Genomic DNA, 24,720 nt, shown 5'->3' with positions numbered 1-24,720 from the left:
GGCCGCGTCGACAATGGCCACAACCACAGTGACCGGCCATGGGCGGCGGTCCTCCATGCGACAACCCGAAGTGCAAGTACCAAACAAACCCTCAACATCCCAGCCAACAAGCAGCCCCATCGACAAGTTCCCTCCCTACGAAGATTCCCTGGATGCCGCCGTGGGGGGGTCCCACCGTCCACACCGAAGCCCCTCGGTGAAATATGCTCCAGGTGAATTGTGGGAGCCACGAAAGTCAGCACTTTACTCGCGAGAACACCCAAGTGGATCATTGAGGAACCCCAAACATCGACCGCGGAAGAGCATCAGTGAGGCCATCACCACCATTCGAACCCGCAACGGCAGCGTGAGTGCCAACGCGCAGGAGCTAGCGGAAGCACTTCGAGCACCGGTATCATATCGATTGATTGTACGTTGACGAGGCCGGGGGTAACCCTCCCTCCCGCCACACTTCCCCCTCCTTGGGCCTTCTGTTGCCCCGCCCCGAGAATAATGGCTAATGTGCGACGAGTAGGGCCTCTGTATGATCTGGTACCTGACCTCTGCGCTCACGAATACTTCCTCGAAGTCCATCTTAAACGCACTTCCGATGCCTATCACCCTGACAATCGTTCAATTTGCCTTTGTTTCGTTCTGGTGTCTGCTCCTAGTGTATCTGTCTACAGTGATTCCATGGCTACGGCGTAGCGTGCCGGTGCTCAAGCATGGTATTCGTTACCCATCTCGCGAGGTCATCTCCACTGCGTTGCCTCTGGCCGTCTTTCAGTTGGCCGGTCACATCCTGAGCTCCATGGCTACATCTCAAATCCCGGTGTCTCTGGTCCATACCATCAAGGGCCTTTCACCTCTGTTCACTGTTCTGGCGTACCGAGTGCTATTTCGCATTCGGTACGCAAGGGCAACCTACCTCTCCTTGGTTCCTCTCACCGTCGGTGTCATGCTTGCATGCTCCACCGGAGTCTCCACAAACTTCTATGGGATTCTCTGCGCGCTCTTGGCGGCGCTGGTGTTTGTATCTCAGAACATCTTCTCTAAGAAGCTCTTTAACGAGGTGGAGCGTGTCGAGGCCGAAGCGGCCAATCCAGCGCGGCGGAAGTTGGATAAGCTCAACCTGCTCTGCTATTGCTCTGGGCTGGCCTTCTTCCTCACTTTGCCCATCTGGTTTGTCAGTGAAGGATACCCTCTGGTGTCCGACTTCATCCATGACGGTGTGATCTCTCTTTCAGGCAAACAGGGGTCGCTGGACCATGGTGCCTTGCTGGTCGAGTTCGTCTTCAATGGCGTTTCGCACTTTGCGCAGAATATTCTGGCATTTGTGCTCCTGTCTATGGTGTCGCCTGTGTCCTATTCGGTAGCCTCCCTGGTAAAGCGAGTCTTCGTGATTATCGCTGCGATTGTGTGGTTTGGCAGCTCCACCACTCCCATTCAGGCAGTTGGCATTGGCCTCACCTTCGTGGGCCTCTACCTCTACGATCGCAACAACCACGACGATGTGGCTGACCAACGAGCGAATGCGGATCACTTCCGTGCTCCGGAGGCCATTCTGCCGTTGAATGTCCGACACTCAAGCAAGCCGTGGGATTCAAATGGCTACGCCTTCCCCGGTGCGAGATCGCTCGAGACCTCCACAGGCAACAACTCTCACGCGACCAACTCCTCCAAAAAGCAGGACGATGGCCCCGGGCGCGTGCGGCCTCGAGGAGCGAGTGTTAATCGGAATTGGCTGCCCGGGACGAAACAAGAGTCAACATGGCAGCCTGCTGATTCTTCAGCAGCCACATAACCCTGTCCACTTTTTCGTTTCTCTCTCTCTCTCTCTCTCTCTCTCTCTCTCCCTTTCCCCCTGCCTTCGCCAGCTTCCGTTTTGTATTCTTCCTCCCATGATGGGGTCCAGGGGACAATGGTGTACTATATCATGGCGTTTATGGTATTTTCTCTATGGGTGGAAAGATGATTATTGTTCGTGAATCTTTTCCCCATTTCGGCGCCAGCATAGACAGGGAGTGAGAATTGAGTATGTAGGATGTATATGATTTCAATCTACCTACGAAGCTAGCAAAAAGAGAATAACAGAACCCAGCCGACGCCGGGTGTGCATGTGCATGTTCTCTCATCCTCGTTAGGTATCCTCTACCACATCGAATCGTTAGGGGTCCAGTCGGTATGTAGCTACCGTCGGTAAAGAACAAAGTCATCATCGGGGAATAACCCTTGACTGCTCCAGTACGGTGCAAGTCTGCTCTTGGACAATGTTGCAGAGGAAACTGGGACTGAGCGCCCGGCCTCCTACAATAAATCATGCCCAGAATGAGATGATTTCCAGCAAAACAGGGGCGGCCGCGGGAAGTTTTTATTGGGGGAAAACCGGAGGTGCGGTTTATCCGCGTAACCGAGCCAATTGCTGCCTGCGCATTTGGGATTTGCGAGGTCCTACCTTAGTCAGCACCATGATGGTCAGCAGGCATTATGTAACCCAGCAGATTCCGAACTCTGAACGTCAAGCTCCTTCCTCACACCCCCTCGTCCACCCCATCTCAATTCCCCCTCCCTCCCCCTCTCCTTCATCGTCTCTCTCGCAATCATGCGGCCGCAGCTGTTCCGTGCGGCCGCCCGGTCTCTCCGGGTGCCCAGGGCCCGTGCCTTCGCGACGACAGCCCCTCGCGCGGCCGAGGTGGAACTCACCATTGGTACGTCTCTGTCCTTCCATACATGTATACTGATTTTGCATACTGACCATACCGCGTAGATGGCAAGAAGGTCTCCGTTGAAGGTAGTGTTCGCGCATTTCCCATCCATTGGACAGCAGCTCACAATCCCTCGAAGCCGGCTCGGCTCTCATCCAGGCTTGCGAGAAAGCAGGTGCAACAATCCCCAGGTATGATCGCTCTTTGGACGACCATGTTGTTTGCTCGCCGTGGCTGACATCGCCTCTAGATACTGCTACCACGAGTACGTGTTTACTCCTTGGACTGATTCTTCCGGCAATGGTTCATGCTAACTCCAGCCATGAAGAAAACTATTGATTGCAGGAAATTGTATGTCTTCGTGGTCCATTCACTACAGCTCTGTCTGATTATCATGTTAATTGGGGAACTTCTTTAGGCCGTATGTGTCTCGTCGAAGTCGAGCGTGCCCCCAAGCCCGTTGCGTCGTGCGCCTGGCCCGTCCAGCCCGGAATGGTGGTCAAGACAAATTCGCCGCTAGTTCACAAAGCGAGAGAGGGCGTGATGGAGTTCCTTCTGGCTAACCACCCCCTGGACTGCCCTGTCTGTGACCAGGGAGGAGAGTGTGACCTCCAAGACCAGTCCATGCGTTACGGCGCCGACCGCGGTCGGTTCCACGAGACCGGTGGTAAGCGTGCGGTGGAGGACAAGAACATCGGCCCTCTTGTGAAGACCTCGATGAACCGCTGCATTCACTGCACCCGCTGTGTTCGATTCATGAACGACGTGGCGGGCGCCCCCGAGTTGGGGACCACCGGCCGCGGTAACGAGATGCAGATCGGAACCTATCTGGAGCGCAACCTCGACTCGGAAATGTCCGGCAATGTCATCGATCTCTGCCCTGTCGGTGCCTTGACCTCCAAGCCCTACGCTTTCCGGGCCCGTCCCTGGGAGCTCAAGCACACCGAATCCATTGATGTACACGACGCCCTCGGTTCCAACATCCGAATCGATAGCCGTGGTATGGAAGTGATGCGGGTTATCCCGAGACTGAATGACGATATCAACGAGGAATGGATTAACGACAAGTCGCGGTTTGCCTGCGATGGATTGAAGACCCAGCGGCTCACCACCCCCTGATTCGCCGCGAGGGCAAGTTTGTTCCCGCCACCTGGGAACAGGCTCTGGTGGAAATCTCATCCGCTCAACAGAAGCTGCAGCTGCAACCGAACGAGTTCAAGGCAGTTGCTGGTCACCTGGTGGATGCCGAGTCTCTTGTCGCCATGAAGGACATGGCTAACAAGCTGGGCTCCGACAACCTTGCACTTGATCAACCCGGCGGTAGCGCTCCCATTGCTCACGGTATTGATGTTCGCTCCAACTACCTCTTCAACTCCAAGATTTACGGCATTGAGGAGGCGGACGCCATTCTTCTAGTTGCTACGAACCCCCGCCACGAAGCTTCTGTTCTGAACGCCCGCATTCGCAAGCAGTATCTGCGGTCCGATCTGGAGATCGGTCTCGTTGGCGAGGAGTTCGAGAGCACCTTCGACTATGAAAACCTGGGTGCCGATGTCTCTGCTCTGAAGACTGCTCTGGCGGGAGAATTCGGTAAGAAGCTGGCTAGTGCTCAGCGGCCCATGATCGTTGTGGGTAGCGCTGCGGCCGAGCACCCCGATTCCAAGGCCATCTTCGAGGCTGTTGGCAGCTTTGTTGAGAAGCATGCGAGCAACTTCACCACCCCTGAGTGGCAAGGTTACAACGTTCTGCAGCGAGCTGCTTCTCGGGCCGGTGCCTACGAAGTGGGCTTCACCGCCCCATCCCCCGAGGTTGCGCAGACCACTCCTAAGATGGTCTGGCTCCTTGGCGCGGATGAGGTCTCGCCGAGCGAGATCCCCAAGGATGCGTTTGTCATCTACCAGGGTCACCACGGTGATCGGGGTGCCCAGCTCGCAGATGTCGTTCTTCCCGGTGCTGCCTATACCGAGAAGTCCGCCACGTATATCAACACCGAGGGACGTGTGCAGGTCACTCGTGCTGCGACATCGCTGCCCGGTGCTGCCCGTGATGACTGGAAGATCATCCGTGCTACCAGCGAGTTCCTTGGCGTACCTCTTCCCTATGATGACATCGAGGCCCTCCGTGACCGCATGGAGGAAATCAGCCCCGTGATGCGCCGCTACGATGTCGTGGAGCCCACCTCCGTCAGCGCACTGAGCAAGGTCCAGCTGGTGGATCAGAACAAGGGAGCTTCGGCCACCGGAGCTCCTTTCCAGAAGGTCATCCAGGACTTCTTCTTCACAGACTCGATTTCCAGAAGGTGCGTCCCTCCTCTCATTTGTTGCCCTTCTGCTTCCCCACATCCCCCACCCCCTCTCCCCCCATATGCATCATACTGATACTGGTCCAGCTCCCCCACCATGGCCCGCTGCTCGGTTGCCAAGGCCACCGGCAACCCCGAGACCAACTTCATGGCCGCCGGAGAGATGTCTCCCCAGGCCCTGTACGGCTGAACGCTATCAGGGCGTCTGACTTACCGCATGAGCCGCCGATTGAATTCTGTGTTTTCTATAATGGTTGCAGGCGTTGTCATTTTTTTGTATCACATTAAACTTCCCTTTGATGTATCGTTTCCTTTCCACCTTCTGTTTTCTCCATCATCTTGAACGCCGCTTCGTCCGGGTTCCGTGGTTGACCTCTACTGCCCACTCTCCGGTACCACCTGGGATTCATCGGTTGGGGCGGACTTGTACATAAAAAGACTGAGACCCTTCCAACATTTCAGTTCCCTTTCGGAGATGATGTCACGGTTTGTAAACGCATGCATCTGATTCAGTTATCCTCTTCTCGGTGATAGTCTACGGTTGACCACCAAGAAGGGTAGCTTCCGCGAAGCATTCTTTGTTAAGCATGTTTCTTGTACTTTCGGGGCGTATATGGAGGGGGTTCTCAGTAGATAGCCAACATTTCCGCGTCCATATCGGATGACTTGCTGGCTGACACGACCAATCATGTTCGCCCCTGTACCATCCAGTCCCTATAGCTCGTCGTCGTCCGTTTCACCCGCCGTCTCTTCCGCCACTGCACTGGGCTCTGGTTGCCGCTCCGTTTGGGCCTGGGTCGTGGGTCCTCGTCGCGTGAAGGGCAACTCCCTTCGCGGGGGAGCCGGCTCCTTAGACGGACGAACCGATCGTTCTGAGGCCCTGGCCCGTCCTCGTTCAGACGCAGATTGCTGTGAAGGAACTGGAGCTTCAGACTCGTCGTCCGTGGTCGTATGGTCGTCTCCTTCCTCCAGAGGCTGCGGTGTGGCTCTTCCCTCATCGTCTGTGTCTTGCCCGTCCCCTGATCCCTCATCTGCACCGTTGCGATCAATGTCCATACGTTCCAAGCCGTCGTCTGAGTCGTCTTGGTCATCCAGCGTATCCGGTGCACGCCGCTTTGTGGACTGATGAGTGCCGGATGCTTCAACGGTGGTTGCTTGTATCGCAGCGACTAAACCATAAGAACCAGTCAGCTATTTACTCAGACCGTGTGGGCTGCTCAAACAAGATGGTCGACCCTACCTATCGTGGGGTCTGCTTTTGCAGACGCCAGCAATCGCTGCTGGTTGCGGATCTTGAGCTTTTTCTCGTTCAGGAGCCGAGCAAAGTTAGCCACCATCTGGTTCTCATGCTGACTTTTGGCGTGCATGAGCTCCGCCAGTTGTTGAGTCAGTTTGGATATCGTATCTTCGGCGAAGCGATGTTGATCCGTCAAGCTTGTCACTTGACTTTGCAAGGTGTCAGCTCTGGCGGCCGCGACGCCGGCCCACTCAAACAGCGCAACCTCTTGCTCGTCATCCTGCTGGAGAACTAAAGATCCGAGCCTTTGCTGGAATCCTGTTAGACGAGAATGTGGATACGATGCTACCCTAGAAAGGCCAAGACGGGGATTCTCCTACCGTGATATCCTGCACCCTCTTCCGAATGGTGATGACAATTCCCTGATTATCGTCTCCCGAGCCCGAAAGGCTAGCGGAGGCTTCGACACCAGATGAGCAGGACCGGCCCTCAGCAGAGACCGGCTGTCCGAGGACATGGGAGATGATGTGGACCCATTCGTCGTCGGACCCTTGATAGTTCTTGACACGAAGATCCTGTAGACGAGATTGCGTAACTATTCCAGTGTGTTAGTCGGCATACCCTCCGAGGACTCATCCACAACGCTGACCCGAGGCTGTATAAGGGCTCTCCCCCTCCGTTGCGGTGAGCGACACATCAAGAGGCGCTGGTCCAGCCTGGGAGACATGAACGAGTACGAACGAACCCGGCTCGTCCGACCGGGGAATCCTTAGTATTTGCGGAGCGGTCATAGTATGACAGAATGAAATGATTGCGGGCGGGCTCGTCGCTCATCGCCTGTGTCGGGTTCTGCGATTTTGGCCAGTGCTGAAGCTCGCGAGGCGGAGGGCAGAGGGCGGAGGTAGACCGCGACGGATGACGTCTCGTAGGCGCGTCGTACTTCGTACGGAGGCAGCAACGCGGGCGTTTGGAGATCCACACCGAGCTAGCGAGCTAACGTGGTAGCTAACGTGGTGCGTAGGACTGTGCCATTGAGTGGACCCCACTGCGCTTCGAGTCTTCAAGGGAACTACGGAGTATCCGGACTTATCGTTGCTATGACTATGCCCGAGACTAGAGATAGAGACCACACCCACGCGGAGCACGCGGCCACAAACTGAACAAACATGCAGTCCGACCCACCGTGCGCTCCGTGACCGACTGAAAGTGGCTGTAGTGCTACGCCCACTAGTTCAGTTCGGGGCGTCCAGCCAGTTCAGACCCCCGGCACGTTCCCTCCCTCCACGAGGAATCCAAACCTCCCCCCTCAAATTCCAGCCACCACGACGACTATCCACCCACCCTCCCCTCAACACCAACACGAACGCGAAGGAATAAGCAACTCCCGACAACATCCCCAACTCCCCAGGACTGCTCACCTCCTTACGCCCGTCTCTCTCGGAGCTGTGGACTGGTCGTCGTGTCCGCACCACAGAAACCCGCCCCCTCTCGAACGCGACAGCGTCCACGCCTACTCTTACCCACCAGCCCCATTTCTCACTACAGGATCCTGCCAACGACAAGCCGAGAAGCTCGCGACCACCGATACTGCTTCGCTCACCGCGGAATGATGTCCATCGTCCCCCTGGCTCACCCAGTATCAATGTCAGTGTCGTGACGGTTGGAGTTCACTTCCAGATCCAGCGACATTGCTGCACTCGGCACGGCAGGAATCATCGCCCTTGTCTCCCGAGTGCCTCCTAGATACGTGTCGGCCCCGTCATGGAGTCACCGGCCGCCCCTGCACGACCGCATGGGGACGAAATGATCGAATGCTGGGATGATGATGATGACTTGCAATTCAACGATGGTATTCAATTCCGTGCCGCCTCTAGCACTGGATCTGTCACCAATTCCTCGTTCCGCCCCTCTGGACACCGCGACTCCATTTCATCTCGCCGATCCGCACGCTCCGAGCTTGATTCGAATGCTGGAGATGAAGATTGGCAAGTCCACCTCCACGATAACGACGATTTCTCTAAGGAGGAAGCTCTTGCCTCCGCCAAACACGCCGGCATTCCTATCCCCTCGGATATTCCTAGCTCGGCCCTCATCGGGGGGGCAATCAAACGCCTGTCGGCTCGGAAACAAAAGCGAACGTTTGTGGATGATTGGTCGGACGACGTGGAGCTTCCCGACCCGGATGCGATTCTAGAACTGAAAACTCCCCAAGATATATCTTTCCCAGAGTCGTTACGACAAATCAGCTCCGCAGCTACGAGTCCCGTGAAATCGACAGCCTCGCCCTCCTGGAATGATGATATTTCGACTCGCTTGCAGGCAGCGTTTGCCCCTCTAGATCGGTTCCAGGATCAGAGTAGTGGCCCTGTGCACCAGGACGTCCCTACAATCAAAGCTCCTACGCCTCGCTCTCCTCAAAAGAACGCGCCGGGCGCCGCTGGGCGTAGCCGTGCAGCGGAGCGTGAGGCGGACGGTTTTGATGAAGATCTTGAGCTGCCTCCAGCCCATCAGCCCCTGCAGTTAGCTCACCGAAAGGACTCTACCGAGGTTTCAAGCCCTATTATGGATGACTTTGACCTAGAGTGGTCGGAAGGTAGCATTGGCGTCCGAGTCGGTGGGACGGCACGGGATAGCCGTTCGGTCCCCAGCTCCTCTATATCAATCGCAAGCCCGAGCGTATCAAGCTGCCTCACCGCCGAAAGTGAAGAGGATGGCCTCGATGGTGTCTTGTTCCCGGAGGGGCCTTTGGATTTTACTGCATCCCTTAAGAGAAGACAAGAGGCCCAGGCGACAGAACGCCCAGTCGAGGCGCCAGGCCCTCAAAAGGCACCGATTTCACCGGATGCAGATGATTTCTTCTCGGGCATCGAGGTCGACCATGGAAGAGCTTTTGTCTCGGGGAAATTGGCCTTCAATCCCAACGTCAAGTGCAAGACAGAATGGCCAACTAGCCCCACCCGTCGGCCGGCCACCACTCTGACATTCACCAATTCCACTGGGGGGTCCCCACGCACTCGCATTCCCCGCCTATCTGGCCATGAACGGACCCATTCGACTCATCTAGAGACCGTCTCGGAGAGCGGTGCACCGCTCTCCAAGTTCCGCCGATCGCAGTCTCGACTTGGACATTCATCCCAATCGTCCGTTTCGAGTCTGCCGGCCATTGGCACGCATTCGACCTCACCACCTACTCCCGTCACCACCGTGCGACAGCTTCTGGGGCCCGGGTCTTCTACAGAAACCCCGGCGGTCAACGAAAACAAGGCCCCCCAGAGACACCTCCGAACTAAAAGATCCTTGCCGTCCATCCGAGGGGGCACGTCGGCAACGTCAACGCGGGCCTCGCAACGGTCACCATCTCATCCGGATGGATCTATTCGCCCCTCCTTGAACCGACCGAAGACTCCCATTGAACGGATGGCCGCCCTTGACGGGCGGGCCTCGGTTCGCAGAGTTCAGGCACCATTTCTCTCCGCCGGCGCCTCAGAAAGGAAAGCCCATCATCCCAGTGTCAAGAGCTACCGTCCCTCTCGGCGCACCAGCTCGGATAGCTCTGGCGATCTCCTCAGTCCACCGGGCACCTTCTCCCGTCTGTCCCGCTCTACTCGCCCCGAGTCTCTCCGGCTGAGTTTGGATGACTCGAGGACAGAAACCGCCGGGTCGACAGCCAAGCGGACTCTCACAAAGCCAACCCGGCGACGCAATTTTGGGGATGGCACCGAGCTGGAATCTTTTGACGATCTGCCTACATCAGTGTCTACTGAAAGCAAATTCACGAAGAATCCTGCCGGGCGAGGCGCCCCTCGATCCGTGCGCGCTCGGCTCAGCCAGAGCCGTATCACTCCCCCGGTTGAATCTCCCACCCAATCCACGCCACCATCGGTCTCCAAGCCGCTAAACTCCACACCGAGGTTCGCTCGCGATACCAATGCATCCCGGAATGCCAGAGAGCAGCGAATTGCCTCGATGAACTCCCGCAACCGGGACACGACCCCTCTCTCCGCCGCCAATTCGAATTGGAAACCCCATCCTGTGATATCTCGCCTATCACCCAGTGCGGCTCCTGTACGAAGCCGCAAGTCCAAACCCGCGGTCAAGACCTCGTCCAAACCTCACTTGATCAAACCTCTGGGGTCTGGCGTGCAGGATGCCAAATGTAAGAGCCCGTCATCTCTTTTCTTTTATTTCCCCCCCCCCCCCCCCTTTTTCAATCTCGGCTTGGAATTAACTTTTGTATCTAGCCGTGAGGGGTATGCGGTATAACCCGTCGACTTTCCGATGGGAAGGAAATGAGAACCTGGTGCAGGATTTCGAGGTTGCCACTGCTCCCAAATCCCCGAAACCGGCACCCGCTCTGATCACGAACGTGGGCCCCCGGCACAACGTCCAAGCGGTTGGGGGAATGGTTTTTGACCCACAGCGAATGTGTTGGCTCAAGGCCTCGGCTCTCGAGTCTGGAGCCTACGGCGGTGTGGCCCCGGACGATGACGATGTCTTTGCCGGGTTGGATGACTTGGAGGAGAACAAAACTGCTGGGCCCACGGGTCGAGACTCGGGGGCTGTCGATGAATTCCACTCTCACACGCCCGGTGGAGAAGATGCGAGTGCGGGAGAGTCTTCCGACGAGTGTCCCATCACCGAGGAATTTGATGTCGGTCCAGAGTTCATTCGACGACAGCGAGCGGAGGAAGACAAGTGGAGGCGGAAGGTGGACAAATGGGTTGGCCCTACACGCAACGATCGGGAATATCCCTGGCGATGGGCCATCCGCGATCTGGTGGCTGAAGATACCGGGCATTTTACCGGATAGGTGGAGGAGAAGAGATCTGACAAAGGGGCCTAAGACAGTTGGATGATCTCGATGTGACCATCATCAACCTCCCGATCTATCGATGCCCGCCGTGCAAGACTGAACCTCGCCCTGGCGACGGCGAGGATAGGAGAGGGCGCTCCTGAGGTTGGGCATGGATATGCATGAACTTATGACACGAAGACAGGTGTTGTCTTCATTGGCCGTGATGAAACTGGCCAAACGACTTTTACGGCTGCAGCAGTGGTGGCTCTTGTACTTCTTGTGTGGTCGACGTGTTGACTTGTGATCCTGTAACTATACTATTCGCATCCCCATATATCTATATTTCGCCGAGTACATACCTACATACCCACCAACCCGCCTTTGCACCTAGTGAGAAGCCTCTCGCCCCGGGAATCCGACCATCTCGGCTTTCCGTGGACGTGGCTTTCGTACTTTCTCTGCCCTGCCTGCCCTACCTGCCCTACCTGCCCTACCTGCCCTGCCTGTCCTGCCTGTCCTGCCTGTCCTGCCTGTCCTGCCTGTCCTGCCTGTCCTGCCTGTCCTGCCTGTCCTGCCTGTCCTGCCTGTCCTGTCGGTACGGTCGTCTCTTCTCTTGCTTGCCGGGCCAATTCTCCGTACGGCCTGCTCTCTGCACCTCGTCGACAGGGAATATCCATGCGCGGCCCTGACGCTCTCGGGGGAAATCTACCATCACCACCCCGTCGCTCCGGCCACTCCTCGGCGCCCCCCAACCACCATCGCAACCTCCTCATCTCCTCCAACACCAGCCATGGGTCATCCCACCGAGGCAGATCCTAAACACCCCGGGCTCCGCGCTTCCCCAGGGGGAGCTCATCCTTTTTCTGGGGATATGGGCGGCTCGCGATCAGGGTCGGGTAGCAGCAGAGTGACACCGGGTGATAGATTGTCTAACGCGCGGTTGCTTCGAGCATCCCCCTTTTTGGTTCACGACTGGACCGGGCGCTGTCAATGCTGCGAGGGTCCGGTGCCAAGGCCTTCGAACACGGTGTCTCACCTGTCGCGGACTAGCCAAACGCATGCAATCCTGCCATCCCGCATCCTGCATTGATTGCCCGCCAACGAGACCCAATCCACTGTGCCCTGGCATCGGCGCCACGTCAAGGTCACGCCTCGCTGCCACGGATCTCCCTGACAGCTCACGATCTGGAAAGGCGAAGAGGAGGCTGTGGGACAGCAGGGCCGACCAGGATGCGCTTACTTGCTCCCCTCCTCTCCACCTCATCGGCCCACTCATGCCCATCTGCAACCCGCGCTGGGCTCTAGAGGGGCCCCAGGGCACTGGGAACTCCCCAATCCATGTTCCTTACGGCCACGGCTACGTGCATGTTTGGACTTTTGCCGGAGCAATCTCCAGCCCGACTTTGTTTGACGGAGGCAAACCTGCAGAAACAAAGCCCGGCACGAAAAAAAAATGTCGCCGACTCGTCTCCTCGCCTTCTTTGTTCCTCCTTCCCCGGGGTCCAGTTGTCCCGCCGCAAATCGCAAGTCGCAAGTCACCAGTCGCCAGTCGGGGAGGGTTTGCTCCTCCCCCCGGTGCTTGTCGGTGACATTCTGGCGGCCGATCCTCAAGCGCCCCTCCCCATAGGTGGCCTCGAATAGCCCAACATGGCTCTCCATGAGGCAAATGGTGGCGCCGGGCATCGAGGCAGGAATCCGTATCACCATTGCTTGTGTGTGCTGTCGTATCCCTTCCATTGCCTCGGCGGGTCGGAAAGATCTCGACCACGAACCCTAGTCCTTTCGCTTTGTTTTACTTTTCAATTTTTTTTCTTCTTCGTTTTAAGCTAGGGTGGGAAATCCCGTCCCATGCCACTCTCTTCCCTGCACGCTTGGGTCATACCCTTTCTGCCTGTACCTGACAGAGCTCTGCTCGACCTGCTTGGCTCCCTCCTTTGTTTTTTCTGTGGAATATTGTGCTGTTGGGTTTCCAGGGATTAACTCTGTGGCTCCTGTCCACTCTGTTTCGACCTGGTCTCGTGCACGTCTTGGGCATCTGTCATGCCCTGCAAGATTCACCTGCGGGCTTACGGCTTCTTTTTAATGCCATTGCCGCCCCCTTTGATGTCGTCCATGGCTTTGTTTTTTCCTCCTAGTCTTTCTTGAAGAGTGTCTTCAAACCCCCTCGAGTCACCTACATCCACTACGGTTATGTTGTTGGGGCTTGGAGCTTTCTTGCTGTACTTTGTCCATCCTCATTTGTCCTCAACCTATTCTGTTACTTTTATTTGCCACCGGGCCCTGGCCTACTACCTGGACGTGAGAAGCGGAATCCCGACTGCAGGGGGCGTCAGGCACGATGAGCAGCTTCTCCAGGCGCCATGAAGGGAATGACAGTTATCTTATGAACCAATCGATGGCAGGTTCCGGTACGTACAGTCACCCAGAGAGCCATGAATTTGGCGCGGCGGGTGCTGGCTCGTACCACTTTCCCCAACAGTCCTTCAATCCATACGGAAATCAATTTGGCCCGTATGGGCAGCAGTCGACCCTGTCTCCAGGCATGCAGCATCTACCGTATGCTCCAGATCATACCATTCCTTCAATGTCCACGCCTGAAGATATGAGACTTCACCATCCACCCCCGCAGTATATGGCTCCATCTCGTTATCTACACTCGCCGAGGTATCTGCCACTACGCGACGCTCTTAGTGAAACGGATATTGAAAGTCAAGAATCCCGGAACGAGGGGACCATGTTATCAGAGGCCGTGGTACCAGCCCTAGATGGATTTCCAGATGTGAAAGAATTCGACCAACTTATGCAAAGGTGCGTGGACCCCTCGAACGATTATGTGTACTCCTTGTTCTATTATCCTTGGGGCTGACGTGACATCATTGATCAGCTACGTGGACGACTTGTCGGTGAAGAAGCAGGATAAGGCATTGATTCACGCCAAAAGAGCGCGGAATATTCGGACGGTGTTAATTGACCCAAAAGACACTGCGGTCGAATCTGCCCAATTCCGGTCAGTCTCTCTTCGAAAGTTCACTGATCAACCGTGCTGAAAAAGGTCAGATTCTGGGTTAAGAAGATGTTCAAGCTTCAGGCCGTCGGCATCGGAACGGCAAATGTAAGCCTTTCCTCAGTCTGGTGATATGCACATCTGACGAGGATATGTCAGTGCCGGAAGATGATCTGTCACGAGGGAAAGCCAGTGGCAATCCGCGAGAAGCTGTTCAAAATCCTCACCAAGGCACATCAGCAATGCCAGCATGGAGGCCGCGACAAGACCTCTGCGCAAGTCCGCCGCATTTATTCATGGTGGGTACAGTCCATGTATCATTTGGCACCGTCATTGGAGAGCCTGGCCGCTAACCACCCTATTCTTTTCCCTGCCAGGGTTCCGAAGGAATTGATCTCTCGTTTCGTCAAGATCTGCCCAACCTGTCAGGTTCGGCGTGGAGGATCGCGACTGACGCCGCCGAATTCCCGCCGAGGCTCTCCTCGGCTCGAGATGCTGCCTCGATCACCCAAGCTCCCATCACCTCCAATCTCCCGGCGCGAATCAACATTTGGAGCACAGATCGCCCCCGACCGGGCACAGTCAGACTACTTTGGCCAATTTCATGGTCACAGCGGATGGATTGACAGCCATCAGAATTTGCAGGGTCGGCCTACCTTGAATTCGGGGGTCAGGTCCTTCCCCGGGCCAATGAGTAATCTCTCACACTCAATCGCCGGGACAATGGACCCTTTCTCGGCCGACCTGTCAGTGCCACCATCTCAGTTAAGCTACACGACGGGGTATGTCCCGACTCATGGAACTCCGACCCAACGGGATTTCTAGTCATCTATTTGGGGTTTTAGTACTATAGCGCTAGCTGGCTGGTTGGATCCGGCTCCGGCTCCGGCTTCGGTTCGATCTGATCATGGTAGATCTACGTGCTTCAATTCAGTCTCTAAAAGGGATTTCATTCGACGAGGTGGTACTGGGCGGCTGAGTCAACAGTCTGAAATTGCTCTCTAGGGAGGAAAGGGACCAGAAAAACAAAAAAGGTGTGATGGAGAGAGAGCTGGACTGAAACTGATACGAAGTAGACTTGGCTAAGATACCGGAAGTTCTTTGAATTGTCTTGACGATAAAATAAAAATAAAATGAGACCAGATCGCATCGCATCGAATCGCATCATACATGAGTAGGGTTCACACCTATGCCTCCAAAGGGAACAGATAGCGTAAATAAGCTCAGCTCCAGATAGAGGCCAAGAAAACCGACAGCTGGCGGCACCGCGTCCGAAGGCAATTGATCAGGATTAATGGGTGAATGCGGGATGAGGGATGCGGTGGGTTATGTGGCTAGGTGGGACTCAAAAGGTCAATGGCCTTAGATCGCTCCGCCTATCTACCAGATTTTTAGCCAAATCCTCAATAATTTGACATCTGAACATACACTCACTGGCCCAAGGAAAGCAAGGACCAAAAGCACCCAGAAGACTCAAGAGGAATCGACAACTGTTGACCTGAGCCTCGGTCAACAGATCGGCTTCGATATTACCTATATGAGGGCTTATGTGGGGCAGGCAGGTAGGGCAGAATCCCAGCATTTTCCGGTTACCATCCACCCTCTGATGATACACTGAGATAGTGGTACCATACTAACTTTCAATAGGTTGACGGAAAGGTCAAGATGTGAATGTTTCACGATATCATCTGCTTATAGGTGAGCACACTGTGCCGTATAGAATTTGACGACTGATTGATCAGACACATTCCCCGTGAGCCTGTCGTCAAAAAGCCAGAACAAACGAAAAGAAATTATGTGGAATAACTAGGACCTATCTATTTCTATTATTTTGACAGACCGATTAGGAGAAACCCTCCACAATAAGGCTCGGTCCCGCCGATTTGGCTTTGGTGGACATCATTCTGTGAACGATGGGAACGGAGCCGCCCACGAGACGTGGTCACATTCCCCGGGGGATGGGGTGGGAATGCAGGCACGACTGGGACGGACTCCAGGTGGCTCCGAGTAGTAACGTGAACGCATCATCAATTCATGGACTGGCTCCGATCGGGTTGTCGGGAGCCGTGCTGAACAGAGCTAAGACATGATCATATCGAGTGCATTATCTGGAGTGACTCTCAAGCTGCATCCAGGAAGGTCTAGGAATAACCGATTCACGAGATGTAGCCAACGACATATACCCTATAGGCAATTTTGAGCCCAAGTCTCACGCCCTCCTCACAGGCCCGTGGCGTTTACTTTAGACGGGAAGCGAGAACTTCTTGCCTTTCAGAACCCTAGGTTAAGTCAGTAACCGTGGTTTCAGGGCCAACGTAGAGGATCCGAGCTGCTTACTTGTTGTAGTAGATATAGAAGAAGTCCGAGTAGAGGAGAGTCTGAATGATGCCTGCCACGATGGGGACCGGCTGGAAAGATCGCTGGAAGGAGGCCTCGGTAAAGTATCGATAGATCCAATTCGGGATATAGAGAGCCCGATAGAGGCCGAGGGCAAACAGGTAATGGGTCGTGATGGTCTCTGCCTCTCCGGTTCGTTGCAACATAAACAGTTGGGGCAGAATCGCAACCGACTCCAACCAAATCGAGAACGTCCAGAGAATCTAGATAGGGTTAGTCTCAAGTCCTTGCACCGTCGCCTCCCGCAAGTGGTTTGACAAAAGATATGTTGGGGCATCGGCACGGACCTCCGAGAGTCGATAATCGTGTGGGAAAAGCAATGCCAGAATCACGCTGATTCCAAGCAGGTACTGGACCTTGAAAGTATCGATATTGGGATCATGAGTGGGTTTGTAATCGTTGAGCATGAGATGAATGATATAGGCGGAGGAGCCGATGAAAAGCAGCTTGAACGTGGTCAGGTATACCGAGTCGGTCAAGGTCCAGAACAGATCTAGAGAGAGAGGATGTATCCACGCGTCAGACGTAATCAGGCAAAGAACAGACGAAAAAGACACATGCGCACTGACCTAGATAGCGTGTGACAAAGACCAGGAGATAAAGGGCTTGCGACTTGAAGGACAACCCGGAACAACTCTGCGATGACGTTAGCGATGAGTGAGCATGTGCAGAACCGAGAGGGCATACGCTGGATGACTTCATCTTCTGGAGAAGGATGAAGATCGAGGCCAGATGGGAGAAATCGGCTGCCGGGGATCAGTATATCTCCATCATCGCGGTGGTCGCCCTAGGCCGGTTGCTTGGCTCACCTAGTAGCCGGAAGAGATTCATGGTGAAGGATGTGGGAGTTGTAGCGACAAAAAGACCGTAGAGGCGGTCGAGTGGATCGCTAGATACTGTAGAAGGCAGGCGGAAAGCTGGAAGGCTGGTGGGATGTAAAAGAGGGAGGGTCTTCGAGGATGGCGGAGCGGAGTTGTTGACACGAAAGCAGATGGCAGGGGGATGAAGTGCGCCGATCAGGTACGCGCGCCGGTGCCAAGACTTTCGGGCGGGACCAGAGTGTCTATAGTTCGTCGACAGCACGACCCTGGTCTCATTCTTGACACGTAACAGTCGTATCGCCTGCCACTAAATCAACTAGATGGTGAACCTGATGGATCGCAATAATTTGATGCTCAAGAGCGGCCTTGCTTGGTCTTCAAATGTCGGGGAAAAACAGCCTGTCTTTGCACGATCCTCTTCATCTGCCCTGGGTCTTGTCTTGACTCATTCAGATTAAGCGCAAAAGACCATCGCAATGCCTAAGGTCATCCAGGAGTATCCTGTTGTCGATTGGTTGTGTGTGATTGATTATTATACATATTCATGGCATGCGTTGACCGTGATTTTTCCACCTGCCTTTCCAAGGCAACAAACCCCGTCATGATGAAACGCCTTCAAAGAAGAACAAGAAGCAGCGCGAGAAAGAAGAAAGTAGCACGAAGGAGGAGAGGCCATATCTCATATGTACTGCCCCGTTAAAATAGAATACCGCCCCCAATGCTCTCATCCGCCATGCGCTGTAGATGGCCCTCCGCCAACTCACTCTTGAGAGCACAAATCGAGCTCTCCCGATCCAGCCGATCCCAGTCGCGAAGTCCCGCTCGCTTGGCACTTTGCGTCTCTGCAACTTGCTCAAATATCTTCTCCCGATCGGATTCCAGCTGAAAAAGACGCTTTTCCGTCGCCGCATCCAGCGTCGACGGGAAAGACCTACCTCCCGGGACGACAGAACTTAACCCAGCCAGATGATTCGGAGGCTTCGATCCGGGAGACAAGGTGGCAGACGTGGAGCTATGCTGTCGAGCACCCGGATGCCGATAGTGGCCTCCTGCCGATACAGGAGGGGTGAACGAAGCTCGGGGCCCAGACGGCGTACCATGCGCTGAGGGTATCGACGGTCCACGGCGCGCCATAGGAGCCCCGGTCCATGGACCTTCCCGCGACCCAGGTCCACGACGAGGGCGGGTGGGTGCAGATAACAATGAAAGGTTGTGAGAGCTACGATTTTGTCCAGAGACCACCTTGGGTCCCTGAGAGGGCCCGGAGGGCGGAGATTGACGGATCCCAACGTTCCTTGGCTGGGTAGGAATGCTCCCAATTGGTCGAGCACCACTGATCTGGACTTGCTCTGCAATTGGTTTTTCCGGAGAAGGCCCGTGATCCTCCTGCGATCTCCCAACATCAATAATCTCCGATTCATGATGAGAATCTCGGTATGGAGAGCGCCCCCGTGGGCCTGTGGGCGCGCGAAGAGAGGGTGATTGGCGCAAGGGTGATCGGCTGCGATTTCGGACAGAGGCGACGCCACCCCGGTCGGGGTACAATGAGGGAGATGAGCGCCTAGACGAAGCACTAGGTTCAGGGGGAACGACATGTGTTGGCGAAACAGGTCTTGATCGCGACAATGGCCACTCTCTCCTGTCGGTGTTTCGTTCTCGGTGAGAGGCATAGGCGGGACTCTGCGGGCGGAACACTGGTGTCGGCTGGGCTCCCGGCGACACAGCTCGTACAGATCTGCTGTTGTCGGTTATGGTAGGGGCGGTGTGTCCGATCGTTCGGGGATCTTGACTACCCGGAGTTGGATCCCGGGGCCGTCTTGGGCCCCGGGACATATCACGCGGCCTACCCTCAGTGTATGGAGACCGAGACCGCCAGGAGGGAGGAGGTGACCGGATTCGATCGTCTCTTCGAGGCGAGAATCGTCGTGGGGGAGACCGTCGCCTGTCGTAGGAGCCCGGTCCATACGCTCTACCCTGGAAGGGAGGGGTTCGAGAGCGGCGTCGATAATCGGGAGGTGAGCGACTGCGCGGTCGTCCATACCCTCGATTAGAGGGCACCCAGGTGTCCGCACGCGGACGCGAGCGATTTCGTGGTGGCGAGCGGCGGCGGCTTTCGTATCCTCGAGAGGGCGATCGGCCAGGTCGTTCGGCTGGTCGATAACTTTCTCCCCCGCGCCGTTCTTCAAATCTGTAAAACTGGTAGTAAAAAGGCACTGTGATCGTGGAATGAATTGAGTACCAACCTTCTGCGATCCCAATCCATCGTAAGGCCACTGATCGGGGAAGGATTCCTTGAAAGCGAAGACGAAGAGCCCGGAAAAGGACTGGTCGCGGGAGATGGAGGCGTTGGAAGGACCGGGCGGAGGCTAAACCCTTTTGGGACGACGCCAGCGGAGGGTCAATTAAGAGGTCGATAGAATGAATGAATGGATGTGCCACGGAGGCTCATTTAGATTCTTGAGTGTAAGAAAGTCTACAACAGGCATTTTGTAGACGGATGCGAATTTTTATAACCCCCACCCCAAAAAAGTACTTGCCGTGTTAAACAGTTGTAGTTGCGTATACTCCGTACAGGCAAGAAGTGGGCATGGAGGGCATCCAGAATGAATTATTGGACTCGTAGAAATACAGAAAGGGCCAAAAGATGACAGGCCGCCTCAACGTTTGCCTCGCCGGTCTTCTTGATTGCGTAATCGCTTTCGACTTTCCTGCGCAATCATGTCGCTGAGATCCTCCTGGAATCCCCATTGAGGCTGGTTTTGTTGCTGTCGCTGGGTCTCGTAAAGATTCTGGAGACTTTCCTTGCTGAGTCCATCCTCGGACTGGATTGCGTCCAGGTCAACCGATACCTCCACATCGCCAGGCTTCTTTCGCTTCCGGGTTTGGTCCTCAGCGCCTAGAACGGGAGGAGCAGCGGAGGAGGAGGTGAGATCATACGCTCGGTCTCCGCCAAAGAACCCTTGGACGCTGGTTTGCTTCTCAGGGATCACCTGGTACGCACTGCGAGGATGGATAGACTCCTCGGTCTCGGTCCCACGGTGATGTTTGCGGACATCAAATTCCCCAGACACACTCTCTGTCGTTCCGAACTCAGATGGTATGGCGGAAGCCATACCACTGGGGGTGTCTAAGCCACTAGGGGAGTGAGTGCCCGATTCCATATCTTCTTCATCAGATTCTTCCTCTTCTTCTCCCTCGTCGTCTTCCCCATCACTCTCCTCTTCCTCCTCAGATGCCTGTAACTCCCCCCAGAGGTCTTTCTCCACAGGCTCCCCGTGCTGGGCATTTTGCTGGGGTTGCAGCACCCCAAAGATATCACCCCCGTAAAGTGGCCGGTTATGTTCGTCCACGGGTGGTTTTCCATAGCCTCCAGGATGGTAGCCCCACATCGCGCCTGGGGGTGGAGGCGCATTCAGGCCCGGAATCTTGAGGGCAGGATAAGACGGAGGGGGGCCGTACCGCTGCTGGTTAATGAGCCACGGGGGAGGTGCCCCTGGTGGCATGCTGAGAGCCTCTTTCAGTTCGTCGCTTAGATCGCCAGGGCGCAGATGCTTCAAATTGGTCTCATATTCTTTCCCTTCATAGTAGATCTCGCCATACCGGGTCAATTCAGGCTTGGTTTGGAAGCGGAAGAAGGCCTCATAGAGTTTCTGGTAGTCGATGTCCAACCGACCCATCTTAGGCTGGACTCTCTCCCGCTGCTTCTGCTTTAGAGTGGACTGCTCCTGCTTCTCCAGTGCCGCATCACGCATTTCGGCGATGCCCGTTTCCTGAATGAACTTGGGAAGCGCAAAGGGTGCTTTTTCGACACCTCGTTTCGACGACAAATACTCGCGCTTCAGGGACCAGTGCGAAGGTACGGGTACCACATTTCGATGTGCTTTGATGTGAATCAAAAGTCGCGGGTCAGAGGCTGACGTGTCTGTCCACTCCACGATCTCGGGTTTGCGAACCAGAGCTTTCAGCTCGGCCACAGACAATTTGTTCAGCTCCTTTCGCTTCTTCTTGGAGATTTTCGGCTCGAGCTCTTGCTCCTCGTCTGGAATCTCGTCTTCGTCATCAAAGTATATCTCCGGCTTCTCGCCCTCTTTCGTAGTGGCATTTTCCCCCGACGCTTCGTCAAACTTGCTGGCGAGGTCCTTGTACATCTCCCATAGTGGGTCATCTTCCGGAACGACGGGACCAGTTGCGGACTTTGATGAGTCCTGGGGCACCGGGACAGAAGGGAGCGCCTGTGCGTCAGTCTCTTGGACTTTCTCGTCGGGCGCATCGGTCGTCTGGAAAATGTGAGCTCCTGTCTCGGTTGGGTGAGGGAATAGGCTCACCTCGACCTTCAGCGCCTTCTTGCGTGCCCTCCGGAGCTGATTTTTGCTAGGCTTCATGGTGGATGCCATTGCAATCCCTTGCAACCTTCGATTCAGTGCTGTGCTCTGGTGCCGTGGATGACGGTGCAGATAATGCAGAGGTCGCTCAACGGTGTTGGGTTGGAGAAGTTGCGGCAGGGGATCAAAAACGCCAAGCTATTTCCCATGGTGGGCATAGTGATTGGTCCTTGAGACCTACCGCCTGCGCGCCTTGTCAGCCATGATCCGCGCGGCAGTCGAAGTACTTAGAAGAGTCACAATAAGAAACCAGTAATTCGTAAATAGTAATTACCCAGGACAGTCCCGTTAGCACTCCTTATGGAAAGTCTATCAGGTGTTTTGTGAAGTGAGCTTGCTCAAATATTGGTGATTAATGAACAACGACAGAAGTTACCTACAACAGTCTTTCTTGGTCGCTGAATGGGACTATCGCATCCTGTCTTGAAAAGAATTGAAAAAAAAAATCCTGGAACCGCGGGACATTCGCACTGATACATTCAACACCAAAAGAGAGGTTTATGCTAAGTAGGTAGGTAGATCTATAGTACACTTTGGGGTGCGGTGGGAAATGGTTGTCATCAAGTCACAAGAAGCCGCCCCCGTCTCTATCATTGGTAATAATGATAGCTGGTCACCACTGCGCCCAGCGCTTACCGAAGGCACGTGCGTTCCTCTGTGATAGGCATGTTGCAAGATGTTTAATGATAGATTGAACAAGGCGCATCGCATCTATTTCTTCTTCTTTGAAGACCTCGATTCTGGCAAAAAAAACGATACGGTCAGCGAAACTTTGCAATTTCCCCAGGAGACTGGTTGCCTTACCCGCTGCGGTCCTCTTCTTCTTAGGTCGACCCTTTCCTCGAAGTTTGGCGCTGCACAAATTAAATCAGTATGAAGTGGAGAGAAGCAAATGTAGGAGGACACGGACATTTGGATGGCTTCCTCTCGGTCATCCTCGGCTTCATCAAACGTCGTTAAGCCAAGGGGCTTGTAGGTGTTCTGGAGATCTCGGAACGAGACGGTCTTCTTCGGATACCATGCTGAGAGTGCTGGCCCGCGTAGCCGTTGACGCAGAATCTTATTGCCTAGTCGGAGTCGTTGCGGGTTGAAATTGAGGGAGAAGATGCGACATTGGGTCTGGTTCAAAGTTCAGCAAAGGACCCCGTCTGGGCGAGGTGGAGGAGAGGAAGGGGGGCGGATCTGAAATACCTTGACCAGGTCTATGATCCGGGACTGTGACATCGCCACGACTCAGTCACGTCCCTGCGTGGCCGACTGAGAGGATAAGGGTTTGTAGACTGCAGAAGAAGCGCCAAGTTGCGGCCATCCGCGCGAAACCCCGGTATGGGTCACGTGCACCGTGGGTTTTCTCGCGGACCCACTTGATCCTTCTGCGCCGCAGTGGCAGCTTCGCAGCTCGCAGTCGGGACAAAGCACGCCCGAGACAACAATGGGATCCAAGAGGTCAGCCACGGCCCCTATTGGGGAATCTATTCCTAACCAGCCTATGAAGCGAGCCAAGGTGAATATGTCTCTTATGACCAATTACTGTCGTGAGGACTTTCTGCGAGCTCTCCTGCGAGTCCCATGGTTTGCCCAATTACTGCGAAAACTTGACTAACGCGGTTTTCAATGAAGATCCGCCGTCACCAGTCGCCTCAGCAGCCGCATGATTTGGCTATCTCGGGGGATCAGGCGACGCTGAGAAAGTCCGACACCAGTTGTCGTCTTTCATCGTTGAAACATCTAGTTCGTGAAGCCATGACCGATCCCGAGCTCACTGGGGTCGATTCAGAGGTCATGAAGTCTCTTTCGATGCTGGACAGCGCCTTTCAACGCCTACAAAAGCCATCACGTTCTCCTCCAAGCCCCGCTCGGTCCTTCTCGGCCCAGGAAACTAGTCATTTCTCGCTTGGATCAAAAGAAAACGAATCCAACGTGCCCACCTTGCCTCATATTCTAGACGACCAATTAGAGAAGGCAGTCTTCACACACTCAGCGTGCAATAACCATAATAACTCGAACTATGACCGACTGGAAATCTTGGGGGATGCCTACATCGAACTAATGGCAACGAAGTTAGTCTGGGAGAAATTCCCGGATATACCTTCAGGTCGAATATCTCAGATTCGTGAGCTTCTGGTGAAAAACGAAACTCTCGCAGCATTTGCAGAGATATATGGCTTTGATCGCAGGGCGTCGGTACCAGTGAATTACTCGGACCAACCAAAACGATGGATCAAAACCAAGGGCGATATCTTTGAGGCCTATGTAGCTGCAATCATACTTTCACATCCCGCGGGTGGGTATCGGCTTGCAGAACAATGGTTGACCAAGTTATGGCTACCAAAGCTTGACAGCTTGGGACATCAAAAAGCCAGTTTGCGCTCAAAGGAGGCCCTGGCTCAGCAGATCATGGGGAAAGGTATCAAGCTGGAGTACCTGGAGGAGCGACAGTCGATTCAAAAAAAGGGCAGTGGCACTCAGACCTTTTTCATTGGTGTGTATCTTACGGGTTGGGGATGGAACAAGAGGCATCTAGGCTCTGGGCAAGGTCCAAGTAAAGTAGCGGCGGGTGACGAAGCGGCAAGAAATGCCCTGTTGAACACGCCTTTGATTTCAGAAATCACTGCTAAAAAACAGATAGTAGTGTCAGGGGATTCTAATTGATGGTGCTCAGCTGCTTCTTCTAGGAGCTAATCTGATTCCGGGGGCTCTGCTTGAATCTTGACCTAATAGCATAATAAGATAAATAGACATAGACCTTGGCAAGCACTGGGTCTAGTCCCAAGATTTGGGACTACCTAAGGACTAGACTACCTAGTCTTTGATCTTTTTTCAAAGTAGTTAAAACCACACCAGAATCCCCTATAGTTCTTTGTAGTCCCCTATATAGTCCCCTATAGTTTTATAGTCATACTAAGATCTTGGTAATTTAAAACTAAAGTCCTTCTTACCTTGTCTATACTCCCCCTCATGTTCTCGAGGTCAATTAAGGATATCGCTCTCTAAGACCATTGCCAACATACCAACACACCACAAGCAAGATAATTCAAGGTTTAGTTCCTCTTCTTTTATCTCCCTTTTCTTACCGCGACCTATGAAGATTAGCAAGA

General features: G+C 54.7%; 11 protein-coding genes across 11 annotated transcripts; 6 read left to right on the top strand and 5 right to left on the bottom strand.

The window, feature by feature from the left end:
• Nucleotides 1–13: 13 nt before the first annotated feature.
• On the top strand, nt 14–1,783 carry N7482_002335 (putative ER to Golgi transport protein (Sly41); the record flags this gene model as incomplete). The annotated part of the gene is made up of 2 exons (XM_056684460.1): nt 14–409; nt 515–1,783. 2 exons carry the CDS (start codon nt 14–16, stop codon nt 1,781–1,783), a joined length of 1,665 nt encoding a protein of 554 aa, XP_056548066.1.
• A 720-nt stretch (nt 1,784–2,503) lies between these two features.
• N7482_002334 (putative NADH-ubiquinone oxidoreductase, subunit G) lies at nt 2,504–5,176 on the top strand (the record flags this gene model as incomplete). Its single annotated transcript, XM_056684459.1, has 7 exons — nt 2,504–2,687; nt 2,747–2,875; nt 2,935–2,953; nt 3,013–3,035; nt 3,103–3,684; nt 3,753–4,983; nt 5,074–5,176. Coding segments are annotated over 7 exons (2,271 nt in total), but the record flags the coding sequence as incomplete, so codon positions are not given.
• Nucleotides 5,177–5,700: 524 nt separating this feature from the next.
• N7482_002333 (uncharacterized protein) lies at nt 5,701–7,014 on the bottom strand (the record flags this gene model as incomplete). The annotated part of the gene is made up of 4 exons (XM_056684458.1): nt 5,701–6,155; nt 6,227–6,533; nt 6,604–6,818; nt 6,873–7,014. The coding sequence occupies 4 exons, from the start codon at nt 7,012–7,014 to the stop codon at nt 5,701–5,703; spliced, it is 1,119 nt and encodes a 372-aa protein (XP_056548064.1).
• Nucleotides 7,015–7,984: 970 nt separating this feature from the next.
• N7482_002332 (putative cytokinesis regulator (Byr4)) lies at nt 7,985–11,033 on the top strand (the record flags this gene model as incomplete). Its single annotated transcript, XM_056684457.1, has 2 exons — nt 7,985–10,379; nt 10,465–11,033. The coding sequence occupies 2 exons, from the start codon at nt 7,985–7,987 to the stop codon at nt 11,031–11,033; spliced, it is 2,964 nt and encodes a 987-aa protein (XP_056548063.1).
• A 2,380-nt stretch (nt 11,034–13,413) lies between these two features.
• On the top strand, nt 13,414–14,847 carry N7482_002331 (integrase zinc binding domain-containing protein; the record flags this gene model as incomplete). Its single annotated transcript, XM_056684456.1, has 4 exons — nt 13,414–13,826; nt 13,903–14,025; nt 14,076–14,130; nt 14,182–14,847. 4 exons carry the CDS (start codon nt 13,414–13,416, stop codon nt 14,845–14,847), a joined length of 1,257 nt encoding a protein of 418 aa, XP_056548062.1.
• Nucleotides 14,848–16,264: 1,417 nt separating this feature from the next.
• N7482_002330 (uncharacterized protein) lies at nt 16,265–17,250 on the bottom strand (the record flags this gene model as incomplete). The annotated part of the gene is made up of 6 exons (XM_056684455.1): nt 16,265–16,301; nt 16,360–16,622; nt 16,707–16,912; nt 16,989–17,055; nt 17,107–17,165; nt 17,229–17,250. The coding sequence occupies 6 exons, from the start codon at nt 17,248–17,250 to the stop codon at nt 16,265–16,267; spliced, it is 654 nt and encodes a 217-aa protein (XP_056548061.1).
• A 686-nt stretch (nt 17,251–17,936) lies between these two features.
• On the bottom strand, nt 17,937–18,374 carry N7482_002329 (uncharacterized protein; the record flags this gene model as incomplete). The annotated part of the gene is made up of 1 exon (XM_056684454.1): nt 17,937–18,374. One exon carries the CDS (start codon nt 18,372–18,374, stop codon nt 17,937–17,939), a length of 438 nt encoding a protein of 145 aa, XP_056548060.1.
• Nucleotides 18,375–18,388: 14 nt separating this feature from the next.
• On the top strand, nt 18,389–19,291 carry N7482_002328 (uncharacterized protein; the record flags this gene model as incomplete). The annotated part of the gene is made up of 3 exons (XM_056684453.1): nt 18,389–18,426; nt 18,476–18,674; nt 18,998–19,291. 3 exons carry the CDS (start codon nt 18,389–18,391, stop codon nt 19,289–19,291), a joined length of 531 nt encoding a protein of 176 aa, XP_056548059.1.
• A 606-nt stretch (nt 19,292–19,897) lies between these two features.
• On the bottom strand, nt 19,898–21,622 carry N7482_002327 (U2 snRNP complex subunit CUS1; the record flags this gene model as incomplete). The annotated part of the gene is made up of 1 exon (XM_056684452.1): nt 19,898–21,622. One exon carries the CDS (start codon nt 21,620–21,622, stop codon nt 19,898–19,900), a length of 1,725 nt encoding a protein of 574 aa, XP_056548058.1.
• Nucleotides 21,623–22,333: 711 nt separating this feature from the next.
• On the bottom strand, nt 22,334–22,846 carry N7482_002326 (mitochondrial 37S ribosomal protein mS33; the record flags this gene model as incomplete). Its single annotated transcript, XM_056684451.1, has 4 exons — nt 22,334–22,362; nt 22,427–22,476; nt 22,533–22,741; nt 22,814–22,846. The coding sequence occupies 4 exons, from the start codon at nt 22,844–22,846 to the stop codon at nt 22,334–22,336; spliced, it is 321 nt and encodes a 106-aa protein (XP_056548057.1).
• Nucleotides 22,847–23,236: 390 nt separating this feature from the next.
• N7482_002325 (ribonuclease III) lies at nt 23,237–24,274 on the top strand (the record flags this gene model as incomplete). Its single annotated transcript, XM_056684450.1, has 1 exon — nt 23,237–24,274. One exon carries the CDS (start codon nt 23,237–23,239, stop codon nt 24,272–24,274), a length of 1,038 nt encoding a protein of 345 aa, XP_056548056.1.
• Between the last annotated feature and the right edge of the window lie 446 nt (nt 24,275–24,720).

Source organism: Penicillium canariense (assembly GCF_028826845.1).
Source record: "Penicillium canariense strain IBT 26290 chromosome Unknown utg000001l_segment0_segment0, whole genome shotgun sequence".
Taxonomy (NCBI): Eukaryota; Fungi; Ascomycota; class Eurotiomycetes; order Eurotiales; family Aspergillaceae; genus Penicillium; species Penicillium canariense.
This window is presented reverse-complemented; position numbering and strand designations above follow the sequence as displayed.